At 40.6% G+C, this 13,163-nt stretch overlaps 1 protein-coding gene across 16 annotated transcripts in view; it reads right to left on the reverse strand.

Annotated features, from left to right (window-relative positions):
• The window catches only part of LOC117141656 (protein alan shepard), a 119,384-nt gene that overhangs the window by 55,209 nt on the left and 51,012 nt on the right, over window positions 1-13,163 (reverse strand). For all 16 annotated transcript variants that reach the window (XM_033305235.1, XM_033305242.1, XM_033305232.1 and 13 more), the window contains one exon: window positions 5,865-6,200. In XM_033305235.1, coding sequence (XP_033161126.1) covers window positions 5,865-6,200 — 336 coding nt within the window. The remainder of the gene's footprint in view (window positions 1-5,864; window positions 6,201-13,163) is intronic.

Here is a 13,163-nt window from a genome sequence, read left to right on the forward strand (position 1 = left end):
AATAATTGAAGGAAACTGTGTTTTAAGGATACTTTCAAACTGGCACATAAAATGGATTATAACATTTGGAAATGGGATTAAGTTAGTACAATAATAATTTGTCTTTGATATGCAAATGTATCAAGGGGTTATAACTACTAATCTTATTTCTTTAAGAAGGCATATTTCTTTAAACTCAAATGAATTTAATACTGTCTAAAAACTATCACATTCGCTGATTGATAAAATGTGTGCGCAAGTGCTTGTCGCATTTAATTACACACATTTAATTGCACGTAACTCGGTCATTAATTAAATTTCATCTTAATTGAAATATCCATACCATTAAAAATTTAAATAATTAATTTCGATATATAAATACGTACATTTATCGGTTCGTACGCCTCCAACCGCAAAAGAATCGCCCACCACTCGAATGCATTGCAATCAAATTTATTGCTACCGAAATACAAGAAAAAAAAAGTTGTTCCGTGGAAACAATTGAAGAGGAAAAGGCAAGGGAATCCTGCGGATGCAGTGCAGCAACAGGAAGAGCAAAGTGGATAATATTACACACCCAAACTGGACGAGTACGGTATTGGTTGGTTGGCGTGGGTGGAAAGCGACTAAGCATTTTTGGGGTCACCGGAAAAACGCCCCCACTGCATCCGCATCTGTGGCTTCCATTTCAATTTTTTCCCTTTTTTTTCCAGCCGCTTTTTCCTTTTTATTGAAATATTACCCTCGAGTCGGCTGCACTTTGAACTTCCCACCCACGCAGAAGACTGCTGCAAAATGTCAAGTGTCAGCGCGAATGTTGGCCAGTTTTTGTGGGCCGCCGCCAAATGTCAGGATGCGTGGCACGTGCGGCAATTGCCGCAGTTGCTCCACCCAGCAGCAACATTACCACCAGCGGCTGGAACTGAAAAAGCAGCAGTGGCTTGTCACTTGCAGTTAAGTTCCATAATTTGCCAGACCAAGCCAACAACTGAGAGCCCAATGCCCCATTGCATTAGCCACAGGCAGCTGTTGTGGCAGCTGCTGCCATTCCAGGGAGACCGCAGCTTTAAGGATGCACAGAACACTTGGTTCTATGCTATTGCAACGAGCTCGCAACAGTTTCATTTTAAATGCCCATTAAAATAAATGGTAATTTGTGAGTGGCTGATATCAGTATCTAATTATCAAGCACGCTTAATTATATCTAACTGCTTCAAAAGTTACTCGCTCAGGTGTCTAAAAGTATGCAATGAAAAGTTATGACGTTTTGGGATTTCCATTCAGCACTCTTTGTGATTTTAATTGCTTAAGGGGCATTTAATTTAATTGACATGAATTAACCATAAATATCTTTAGTGGAAAGTGGAAAATGTATCTTAAAATAGGTTTTATTTCCATCTCTCCCACGCTTGCCTCGCTTCCTATTAGTTTGTTTTGCTGGGTGGGATCGAAGCCTCATGTTTTTGGTCACTTGGTTAAGGCCTGTCCAGGCGGAGACGGTTGTTGTGGCCTTCGTCCCCCTTGTTTTTGGCCAGCCAGCAAGCCAGGCAACCAGCCGGCCAACGGGGCGTATGCGTGATCTGGGCGGTATCCTTTGTCCTGTTCTCGCCGTAGTTTCGTTGCCTGTTTATTTGCATTGTTCGCAGGACACTGTCGCTGTGTCCTTGTGCTGGTAATGTTGGCGTGTGGCACTTGTGCACTTTGTCACTTTTGTTTTAACGCTTACGCTTTATTGAGTTAATCGCTTTATGTCCGGCATTTCTCTCCGCTGTTTGCCTTTCTGCACTTTTGCCAGCTCAGCACTTTTAATTAATCCAGCAGCCCGAGATAGTTTCTCCTGCTTTTCCCGCTTTTCCAACTTTTCCTGCTTTTCCCTACCTGCATTGCTATTACAGCTGCTTCCCTCGCTGGTTTAATCGCTACGCCTTTTCGTTATTTGTCCCCTTTTTGGTAAATAAAGTTTAATGTGTTTTCATTGATTACATCAGTGCGTGTGTACGCCTCCATTTTCCTCTCTCTCTGTGGTCATTATATAAATATACGCGTATACCCCAATAAACCTCCCTTTTTTCCCCTTTGGCCAGCTGGAATTTTGATTGAGCATGTTTGTTGATTTATGTGCGCCAGTTGTGGAATTTATATGCGGTCATTGCGAAGTCCGGTAGAAAAAACAATAAAGGCAGCGAGAGTAACGAAATTAAATAAATGTGTAACTCGCACAAATGGTATGATAAACATTTCATTTAAGATGCCCAAAACGAAATGTTAATTTTATATTAAATATGTGAGATAAATGCTTTAAAAAATATTACAGCGCTGCTTTTGCGGATGATATGCATTAAACGTTTTATCACAGATTGAAGGGGTTGAATGCTCAATTTCAGGAGTTAATTGAAAAGGATTTGTGTAAAATGAGCATGAACTCAGATTCAGGTTACAGATTTTAAACGGGTTGTATTGTATTGAATGAATTTATAATGCTTATGAATTTATAGTTGTGATATGTTTGAAAAGCATTTAAAAAGTACTTTGGATTGCATATATCATATTGCAGTATAAAGTGAGCAACTATAATTTGAAGGGCACAAGTCTCTGACCATTTCAGCATAACTCAATTTATATTCAAATGCAAACTGTGAAGTTTAAGCCAGTACTTTCAATTCTATTCTTCCATTACCCCGTTTATCCCTTTATGCGGCTTGAACAAATTCGCATTTCTATTGAAAATTTCATAACTCTCGTTTGCCAGCTTTGCATGCCAAAACGAGAGTTGATGATATATTATGTTGCATTTAGTTGCGACACATTTGCATAACACTCATACGACCCGTGAGCCAAGCCAGTGATGATGGGCAGCGCAAGGAGCAGGCGGATGATAGCGCGGCATGGCTGTGGAATATGTAAATAATATTTCAACAATAATTGCTTTTGAAGCCAAAGTGCCCAGAGACGCGTCCAACTGTCTTGATGTTCGGGCAAAACAACCCATCACACAAAACCACCTACACAAATTGAATTTTCTCGTGAGAGGAGGAGGCTGCCCTGTGCAGCCAACTCGATTCCACTGCTGCTGGCAGCTAAAAATAATTAAAATTTAAAACGGAATAAAATGCACAAGAATAACATTTACATTTATGCGTTTCTGTCTTCTGCTTTTCTTGCGCTCAATGGAACTCAATTCAAATTCAACAAGTTGGGGCAAAACGGAAGGAAAGCGGCAAAACGCTCTCAAGTGTGTAGATCTCAAAGGAGCCAACTAAATATACATAGACTAGTTTAAAATTAAACTAATGTTTATAGTTATTGCAAAACTAACCAGCTGCCCAAGAGAGCGGAACCAGGGGAGATATCGTGTCCTCAGAACGGAAATGTAACTGAACATTGAATAGCAATGAAGAAAGCTTGCATTCGCAGCGATTGTAATCACGTCTTCTCTGGATTTTCCTCTTATTTCCATCCTTTAGTTATGACAAAATGCTCAAGAAACGGCCAGGAGGAAGGACATCTGCTAGTGCTGGCCCAGTTGATGGTTATAATCTTATGTATTCTCGGGCCAAACGCATTTCCACTCAATAACTACCGACTTGAATAGGGCCCGAAGACAATTGGAATTGGAATCTGCATTATAATGGGGCAAATATAGGCTTGGACTAGACTAAATTATATTTCCAACTACATATAATAATGCTCGTCTTTGATAAATAAGTAAAATGGTAGCAGGAAAGGCAACATGTCAGTAAGTATGATTAGACTTTTGGGCACAAAGAGGATCATAAGCAAGCCGAGTTTTCTTTTGCCTAGCAGCAATCACAAGCAAAACTAATTATAATTAAAGCAGTTTCTCCCACTTTTAATCCAAACATTAGGCTAGCAAAACAATTTGGGCAAACACAGCAAGCGACACCGTGGGGCTAACGACACTCAAATCAAAAGCGATAATCTATGGCCCCCCCGGCAGGAAAACCTTTCATAAAATACAGGAGCGAGCGAAAAAAAGGAAAACGAAATAAGTAGCCGCACTTTATATTTATGAGCAACATTCGCATGCAGCTTTAATGGCCATCGAACTGAAACTGGAACTGGACAACAGGAGGCGACTACCACTACGAGGACTACGAGGACTACGATGACGATGACGCCCACAAAAAATACATTTCCTTCTTGGATTATTTAACTGCCATTGACGACGTTGAATGAATGAATGAATGGCTGACAGGAGGATGGAGCCGAAAAGAGCGAAGCGAAGCAAATAGAAATAAAAGTGGGTGGCATGAGTGGTATGGCCCGCAAGCCACGAAAACCGAGGAAAATGCAAGCATTTTTCCGAGGAAAACTACCTGAAGGGGTGGCGCGAGTTCGTTCGTTGTGTGACTGGTTATATATTTGCTCGTTTATTTTCAGCACTTTTTCGGCGCATTTATTAGAAGTTGTTCTGCCTTCGGGCCAACAAAAAAAAAAAGGGGATGCCAGCAAAATAAAAGAGGAAACAAGAAAAACTCCTTGAAAGGCTGCGAATTTTTCTTTAGCCGCTTTGCCCTCGAATTGAAAATCATTTGTAAATCAAATTGAAAACGCTGCCAAAGAGATAGCTATGCACATAACAAGCTGTGACGACGGGGTTGGTTGCTAAATTTGTCAGCAGCAGCCAGCGAACATCATTCGTCATGATGGAGCCCCCAGTCGATTCAATCGTTCTGGTTTTCTGGGCAGGGGCATGGATTATATTTGCACAGCAGTGAACTTTTGAGCCCAAGTGGAGTGGCGGCAAGTGGAGGACGCAAAAAGCTGGGAAATGAGTAGAAGCTAGATAATGCTGATTAAGTCGTTGGTTGGCACGCTGGCGGCAGTTTCGACTTGTCAACTCGTATCCACGAAAATTCTTAATTGTTCGTTATTAATGATGCTGCTGTTACTGCGCCTGTTGTCTGACTCTCAAATTGAAAATGCCTCGACTTTGATGAATGTCCGAGTGTGAAAAACCACAAACGGGCTAATTGATTGCCAAAGGACTTGACTGGGACTGTAGGTTCTATTTTTCTTCAGCATAGGACACAAATCAAAACGAGGGCCAGGCAAATTAATGCCAGCTGGCAAGTCGAGGGCATGACAATCGTAGGCAGTGTCCGTTCTTGGTGGAACGAGATTACAATCATGGAGGCACGCTCTTTAGCTAGAGTGAATGAGAATCGCAGAGGAAGGACCTGCAGCTGTGAGTAGAATTGAAAAGAAAAATATGAATCGCAGCAAAATACCTCTTAACTCGGAAAATGTGAATCGCAGCGAGGCAGCACAAACAGTTTGAATGGGAAAACAGTGAGTGCCATAAATAAATTGCTGCTTCAGCAGTTTTCAATAAATGACAAGCCACTTCTTCCCCGACTATCGGTTGTCAAACTGAGGAACTACACTTGACAATCAATAAGTTGAACAAGAAGGAGTCGGAGCAGCGAGTTAATAAAGGTAGTTCTGGGAAGTGTAAAAACACTTGAGTTCCATTTGCCTCCTGATGGACGCACATAAATTTTCGATTATGCGCACCATTAGACATGAATTGAAGAATTCATCAAAGTGGATTTTTCGGCCCATTTTACGTGAGCGAAATTTTGCTGGTTCTGCAATCTTGCCATTTGTTAATGGTTTCGGTGGAATGAGGACTCGATTAAAAGGAAGAGTTTGTTGTAAGTTATTTGTAGTATTCTTGAAAAATTATAGAATTGTTTATGTAAATAACATGAAACATCAATGACTCACAATCCTTAAAGATGTCAAAGAGTATGCAATGTTTTTATAAAATATTTAAGCATATTTTTAGACAGTTTATTTGTGATTTAACAAATTTCACACTCACTATTAAATATATATTACTGATGCAATTGAGTACTCACCGTGGTTGTGGCCGGTGTGGTGGCCGTGTGCGGCGTATAGGCGGCATACGCCGGCTGGGGCAGCGGCGCCGTATAGCGGTAGGCTGCCTGCTGGGCGACAGCAGCGGCGGCTGCGGCAGCGGCCGGGGCATAACCCTGCGGGGTCCAGCTGGCGGCACCGCGATAAGGAGCACCGGCGGCCAGGGCGGCGCCAGCGGCAGCGGCTGCGGGACTTGTCATGGCCGGTGGCCGCTGTGGGAGGGCGCCCTTGAGTGCGACGGCTGAGGCGGTGAGCGGGGCGCCGGGGAAGGCGCTGCGCGATGTTAGAGGTGCGGCGGCGGCGCTAGACGAGCTCCCCTGAAAAAGTCACAAAGGAAATTGAGATTTAAGTGATTGCAAATTTGTATAATTTATTGAAAAATATTTTATCATAAAATCAATTATTTTTTAACACTTTGAAATGCTGGTAGCATCTTTATAAAAATCGTTATAGTGCTATCGAAGAGAATAGGTTTTCCACTATGTGGTTTAGTTTCAGCATAAATAATCTGGTGTGCACGGTGTTTTTGTTTTGGCGTAAATAAAAACCGCAGAACGCCAGCTGCGGCTCTGCTGCAAAGCTTTTGTTTACCGCTAGAAAAACCGCCATGACATCCGTTCTAATGCACACATGGCAGGTAGGCAGGCAGTGCACAGGGAGATTTTGTTTTATTGAGTGCCAGTTGCGCACTCATTGCAAAACGATAATAGAAAATTGAGCTGCAAGATATATATAGTCCATCTATGTACTCTGTAGTATTTATAATTTTACAAGTCAGCAAAACTGAAAAAAGGTAACCGAATAAGCTTAGAACATTGCGGTATCAAAATCACTACAGTTTCGCAACCACTTTAAAATTCTCAATCAAGTCCACAAAGGTTTTCACATAAAGAAATAACAGGGTATCTTTATAGAAACACGCCTGCCATAAATAATGCCCACCCAACTCCCACTTCTGTGGAATGGAGCGCAGCACATGAGGAGTGGGCGGCTGGCGGTGGGCGTGGACAGATGCAACAGTCGTCGGGTGTCCTTGCTGCCGGGTCGCTTCCTGTGTGAGTGAGTGTTGTGTGCTCCAGTTTTGCATTGCAAATGCATTTGTTGCTTTGGGCCATTTTTTTGCGCACTCATTCCCTCACCGGTTCTTTGGGGTCACTTGGCATAAACACAAATAAACCCGCCTCTGTGGTTCACATATAAAAATTTATGTGCCACTGAAATATACAAGGCGAAAAATGTGATGTTTTTGGGGATTCTCGATGTCGTTTTGTCGAATCTTTCGTGGCACAAACAGAACGAAAAGAAAATCCCCTCCCCCACCAAAAAAAAAAAAAAAAATGGCGAAAACAAACGCAACGAAACCGGAAACAAACGAGCTCCGCCATTTTTATTTTCGGCATGATCGAGGTAGGAAGGAACTCATGTGTGTATGTCCTGGTTTCTAAAAGGATTCAACTGAAGCCTTGCGTGCTGTCGCTGATTTTCCAATTGCAAAATATGGCAAATATTTGATTTTCAGTTTGTTTTTCACCCTATTTTTCCGCATGCTCCTCTCACTTAGTACTCGTTTTTCGTATTTTTCGTTTTTTTTTTAAAAGCCGGCTTCACGTTTTCAGTTAATTTTCGTGGGCACGCAATTCGAATGCGGTTTTCGCGGGGAACGAAGGCTGAGCTGTGGGTGCCTGTAATTTGGCAGTTAAATGGCAGAGAACGAGTAATAATGGTTTGCCATTCGAATTGGAGTGGTGGACGTGTGTGTTTGCCAAGTGGAAAAAATGGGGTAAAAGCGTAGGGCAGAGAAAATATGCATTGAAAAATCGAGGGAGGCGTGACAGCATTTTGACATAAACTTCAGGCCGAAGAATTGGGTTTTTCAAGCCTGGCTACATGAAGGTGAGAAGGCAATATGAACGAGTTGTTTACTAAGCTCTGAACTAATAAAATTAAAACCACTCATTGGAAGTTAATCACTCCTAGGAGACGAATTCTTTAAACCAAACATGTTCTTGCTAAAATCAAATAAATGTCTTAGCTATAAATATTAGCAATAATATTAAATAATTATTATTTTTTCAGCTGCCAAATTTCCATGGCGTTATACAAGCGAACTTAAATACCATTGTTGTCAGCGTTGTCAGCAAAATCATCTGAAAAGTAGGCTTCAGAAATTCTGTGCAAATGGCCAACATATTGCAATGGTACCTTTTTGTGGCTCCATAGATTTTCTTTAAAAGTTGACTCCAAATCCATTCCAGCTAACACATTCTCGCATTTATTGCGATTTCGCCGTAGAACATGACAGCCAAAAAACACCACCATTGCCGTTCAAGCCATCAATTGCCTTCGGTGGGTCATAAAATGGAATAGCCAAACATTTTAAGCGCACAAATGCTATAAATTTAAGCCGCTAAATTAGACACGTTTGGCACATCGAACCCAAAACCCCACCCCCCCAGCACACACACACACACGTACCTCAGCAAAATAGCCACCAACTTTACGGCCACCGAAAATAATCATAAAGGTAATTATTTTATCGTTCGTTCAAATTCGCTTAATTTTAACGTTGACTGCAACGACGTCTGGCGGCTGGAAAAATTTCTTTACACAGGTGTATATATATATAGAAGTATATAAAAGGTAAAGCGGAAAGCTAATGGAAAATATGAAGCCTAGGAGGTGGCTGGCCTACACGCTCCACTCTTAATGGGCAGCTGTGGCTGTTTTTTTGGGGAGGAAGGGGGACGAGAATAGAAACGAGGACGTGATTAATTACCAAATTGGGAGCCATTATCGCGTGCACTTCGAGGGTGTTTGTGAAGTTTTTCCGACTCACGCACACACACAGATACACTGCGAATATTTTCGAAACTGCAATAATAAACTATATAACTAGCATAAGTGTATATATGCCAAAAAACTATATGTTTAAACATTTTTAAGACTTAAAACCTTAAGACTTAAAAAAAAAAAAAAAAACTTAAAAAGGCGTTGCCTTCTTTTACACACCTAAAAAATATATGTAAGCTTAGTGATTTGTTGTACATAGTGTTAAGTTATATCTTCAAATTACAAAATGGTGTTGACTTTGTTTCAAGTTTATTCTAGTATTATACAATTTCCAATTATTTTAAGTGCACGAAAGACTCTGCTTGCTAGTAACTTGGTCGTGTCCCAAACATTTCTGTTGACGCTTTTGTTCTATATTCTATTACCCCGAAAACTGCTCACCATTGCCATTGGTGTTCGCTTAATTTTTATGCAAAAAACGTTTCGTTTGGGTCCTTTCGACCGTTATCCGGCGGTAGTCCTTCCTGGGGGCAAAATCAAGCGCAAAATATTAATGATAATAATTTATTACCAACTGACAGGTGGAGAGGCAGGAGGCACGCCAATAGGCGGGGTGGCCTGGTGTCTTTTGGGGTTTTCCGCTTTTTCCAAGTTGCTACATGGGACGGGTATCCTCTGATAAACGCTTTGTGATTAGCGGTCGTTGTTGCTGTTGTAGCTTCGTGGCTACGACGACGAGCTTTTGTCATTTTTATTGTCATTTTTCGAAAATTTATGCGCAAATTCGATTTTGCTGCGGGCCAATGGAAGTACGTGAGTTGGTATAATGTGAACCAAAATAAAAAGGGGAGTGAGTTCTCTGAATTCCTAGACACTTTAAGGACAGAACATTTAAATAGGATTAAATGCGAGGTATTTATTGAGTTTTAATTGAAATTCTGCGAAAATGGAAGTCAGCAAAGGAATGTGTATGCATGCGTAAATCAACTAAGTATACTAGCCACTTTGAACATGTTTTAAATTATAATCCCTTTTTTAAGCAGTTTGGAAAACAATTCCACACTTTAATACGCCATTCAAAACGTTTTCAAATTACTTAATGCAAAAACTAGTTGAATAGCAGATGGAAGATATATAAAAAACTGGCACACGACTCACTTGCCATGCAAAGGCACCAAAAAACGACGAAGGTGCAAAAGCATAAAACAAAAAATATTTGCATTTTCCTCAAGAAATGTTTGCACACACTCATAGACAGACACACACACAGACACAGACACACAAACATAGCTGTCTCTTTGTATAATTCATATTTTCCAACCACTTATTGTTTAAACTAAATAAAGCAAAAACTTTTTCCATAATTAAAACCGACTGCAGTGGCGTAGGCAGCAACAACAATGTCCCAGGGGAGGGGAGGCATGGAATTTTCCCAGGGGGTTGCAAAAAGGGGGCGAAGGGTGGGGGGGCATCGTGGGTAGGCGCAAGAGCGGAAAACAAAAGGATTTTTCTTCATTTTGTTGCTGCCTTTCAGGCGCAAAATTTTCGCTTATTTTTTCCGGACTTTTGCCTATTTTAATTCTATGCGGTAAATTAAATTTTCGTATTGTCCCATGTCCACCCACACCCCCACTCGCCCCCCTATTTTCACCATTTTCCGCATAAAAATTCACGAGTGAAAGCGCTTTAGGGTTGAGGAGTGGGCGTGGCAATGGGCGGAATATATAGACAAGGATACGAACGACTCGAGGGCTAAAAATAGTCAGTCGGCAGAAGAAAAGCTGCAGCTAAAAATGAAAATGAGGAGGCGCAGTGCAAAACTGCCTTCATGTGTATGAGTGCATATGATATGCAACTTTTCCTGCCTATTTTGCATATTTTTCTATAAAAAAAAAGGGAAAGCATCTTTTTTTTCGAAATTATTTTATTTATACTTTTTCTGCGGAAGAGTTGGGAATGAATATGCATAGCTTGCAAATGAAACAAAAAATTTGTTTGCAGAGTAGACGACTGTGTTGCTATTTGTTGCTTTGAAAATGTTATGCAAACATTTTGCAAATTGAAAAGCGATATTTATATAAATTTTTGGGTGCATAAAAATTTGTTAATTTAGTCTTAATCACAGTTGCAATCTTATAAAAATATCGAATTAAATCAGTTGAGTGTGACATTTTGTATTGGGAAATTTAGAACAAGATTATACTGATTTAAAAATCAATGTCATAATTCATTTTACAAATAGCGCCATAAAACCAGGCTTTTACTCAACTAAAACGACTATAAAACAGGCAAATCAAAATTTCTACGATTGCCATTATGCAAAATGATAAAAAGGTACTGGGGAATACGCTCCCAGGGGATCCAGATTACCATTTGGATGGATAAACGGATGTATGGATGACCAGGGGGAGGCAATCCATCTTGGGGCGTTTATTTTATGAGCATGTGGCAAGTGAGGCATAAAAGTGGAAGAGGCCAGGTACTGAGTAGCACCAACGCGAGCACAACCCACCAATTCACTCGGCGAAGCGTGCAAGTTTTATGTTAACATCATAAACGATAATATATTACATTGCTCGACAACATTAGGCGGAGATCCCAAAAAAAAAAAAGGAAAACGGAAAAGCGGTGCAAAGCTCATGCAGTGAGGAAAACCCCGGCAGGATATTTCCTTTTGCCCCCGCCTGTGCGATAATCAATTTAAAATTTTCCACGCCTTTCACGTTGCCAACAAATTTTCATTAAATGTAACAACCAGCAGCGCACAAGAAAAAAAAGAATGTCTTAAGCAGCAAGAAATCCAATAAAATGAACGAGTTGAAATGCCGTCGAAGGGGTTGGGAAATTTGGTGGAAAGGCTTAGCTGCCACTGATTTGAACACATTTTTCTTGCGCTTATTTCTTATATACTTTTTTTTCTGGCCCAGCAAAAACAATTGCAGACGACGGCAACAAAAGAACGAAGCAACATAAAAAATGACATTTACGACAAAATTACATTTCCAGCAGTCAAAACGGGGGAAGGAGGGGGGTTCTCTTTTGGCCGAAAACTCGGGGTGTTAGGTGAGGAAAATACGTCTAAGCCTTTAACGCCTTTGGGGCGCACCAGCAGTCAAAACAACAAAACAATGCGGAAAAATCGAGGGGAAAATGAAGAAACTTTGCGCACTAAGTGATTTTGTACGGCGTGGAAAGAAAACTTAGGAAACAGATGTTTTCCGGGTTATTTATGCTTATATATTATTTGTATCGCACCAAACTCAACAAGATGCCATTAGGCCTGGATTTACCCTTCAAAAGAAACTAAAGGGTTTCCAAAAAATACAAATCAGAAATATAAAGAAAATGCTATTTCTAAAAAATGTTATTTTGCCAATATTTTGTTTGATTTTTAAATGATGAATTGCCATATTTTTCAGAAAGGTGAAATTTAATTTTCTTTCATCAGAAATCGTACACAGATTTTCCATGCCATATAATATGTGTGTATGGCCAAATGCAATTTGGTAATTTAACCTTTCGCTGCCCAAATGGAAAATGCTCTTTTTTCGACAATGGAAAATAATTTCGAAATATTCACGTGCCGAGTTACGCCGATTTCCCTGGGCATCCTGCAAACTGTTATTTATTTTAGGCCCAGCCGTAAAATTACATTTCACTTGTAGTTTTCCTGCCACCGACTGGACGTGGGCCAACTTTTGTTAATAAATTCAAATGCAACTGGCAAATGCAGGAGCGGAATGAAGCGGCGGAAGCGGCGAACTTATGCCGGCCAGGCACGACTCATTTAAGCCATCATTTAAGCCCCCTTTTCAGCGGTCACGTAAGCATCATAAATTCCCGTGCCACCCACCCTTCGCCAAACTTTATGCTACCGAAATTGTAATTTTAGTTTTAATGAAAATTTTTAACACTCCGCGACTGCTGCTGCCGCTGCATTTATATTTAGTGAGTATTTTTGTTGAATTTTTAATGCGCACGCGGCACATTACCAGCGCAATGGCCAAAGAGCAGGCTATGTAATTTTATATAGACTATGCCACCCCGTTTCGTTGGAAACAATTAAGAGCGAACAAATTATGAAGTAAATTTATCAGCAGCCAAACCAATTAAAGTTTTTACCATCCGGAATTAAAAACCAAACAACAATAACGACAACGGACCATATAAAATTAATTATTCCTTATTTCATTTGTCTTCGAAACGGCTTTTGTTTCGCCTTTGCTTTCGCGCTGGATTTTCTTTTTGCTTTTTCTGTTGTGGGTGGGAAATTTAAGCGGCTTTATGGTAACAAGGATCCTGTCGCTCGGGTAATCCTCCTTTGGGCCCGACCAATAAATCTTCGCTCTCCAAACTCCCACGTTGAGTGGAAGGCCCCAGCTGCAGATTTTCCATCCATCCTTGCAACTAGTCCACAACAACAACATTGTGCTTTATTTTTATTTGTCTTGTTTGGTCGTTTGTCTAGCGGTTTCCCGTCTCTGTCATAC

This window comes from Drosophila mauritiana, chromosome 3L (genome assembly GCF_004382145.1).
Source record: "Drosophila mauritiana strain mau12 chromosome 3L, ASM438214v1, whole genome shotgun sequence".
Taxonomy (NCBI): Eukaryota; Metazoa; Arthropoda; class Insecta; order Diptera; family Drosophilidae; genus Drosophila; species Drosophila mauritiana.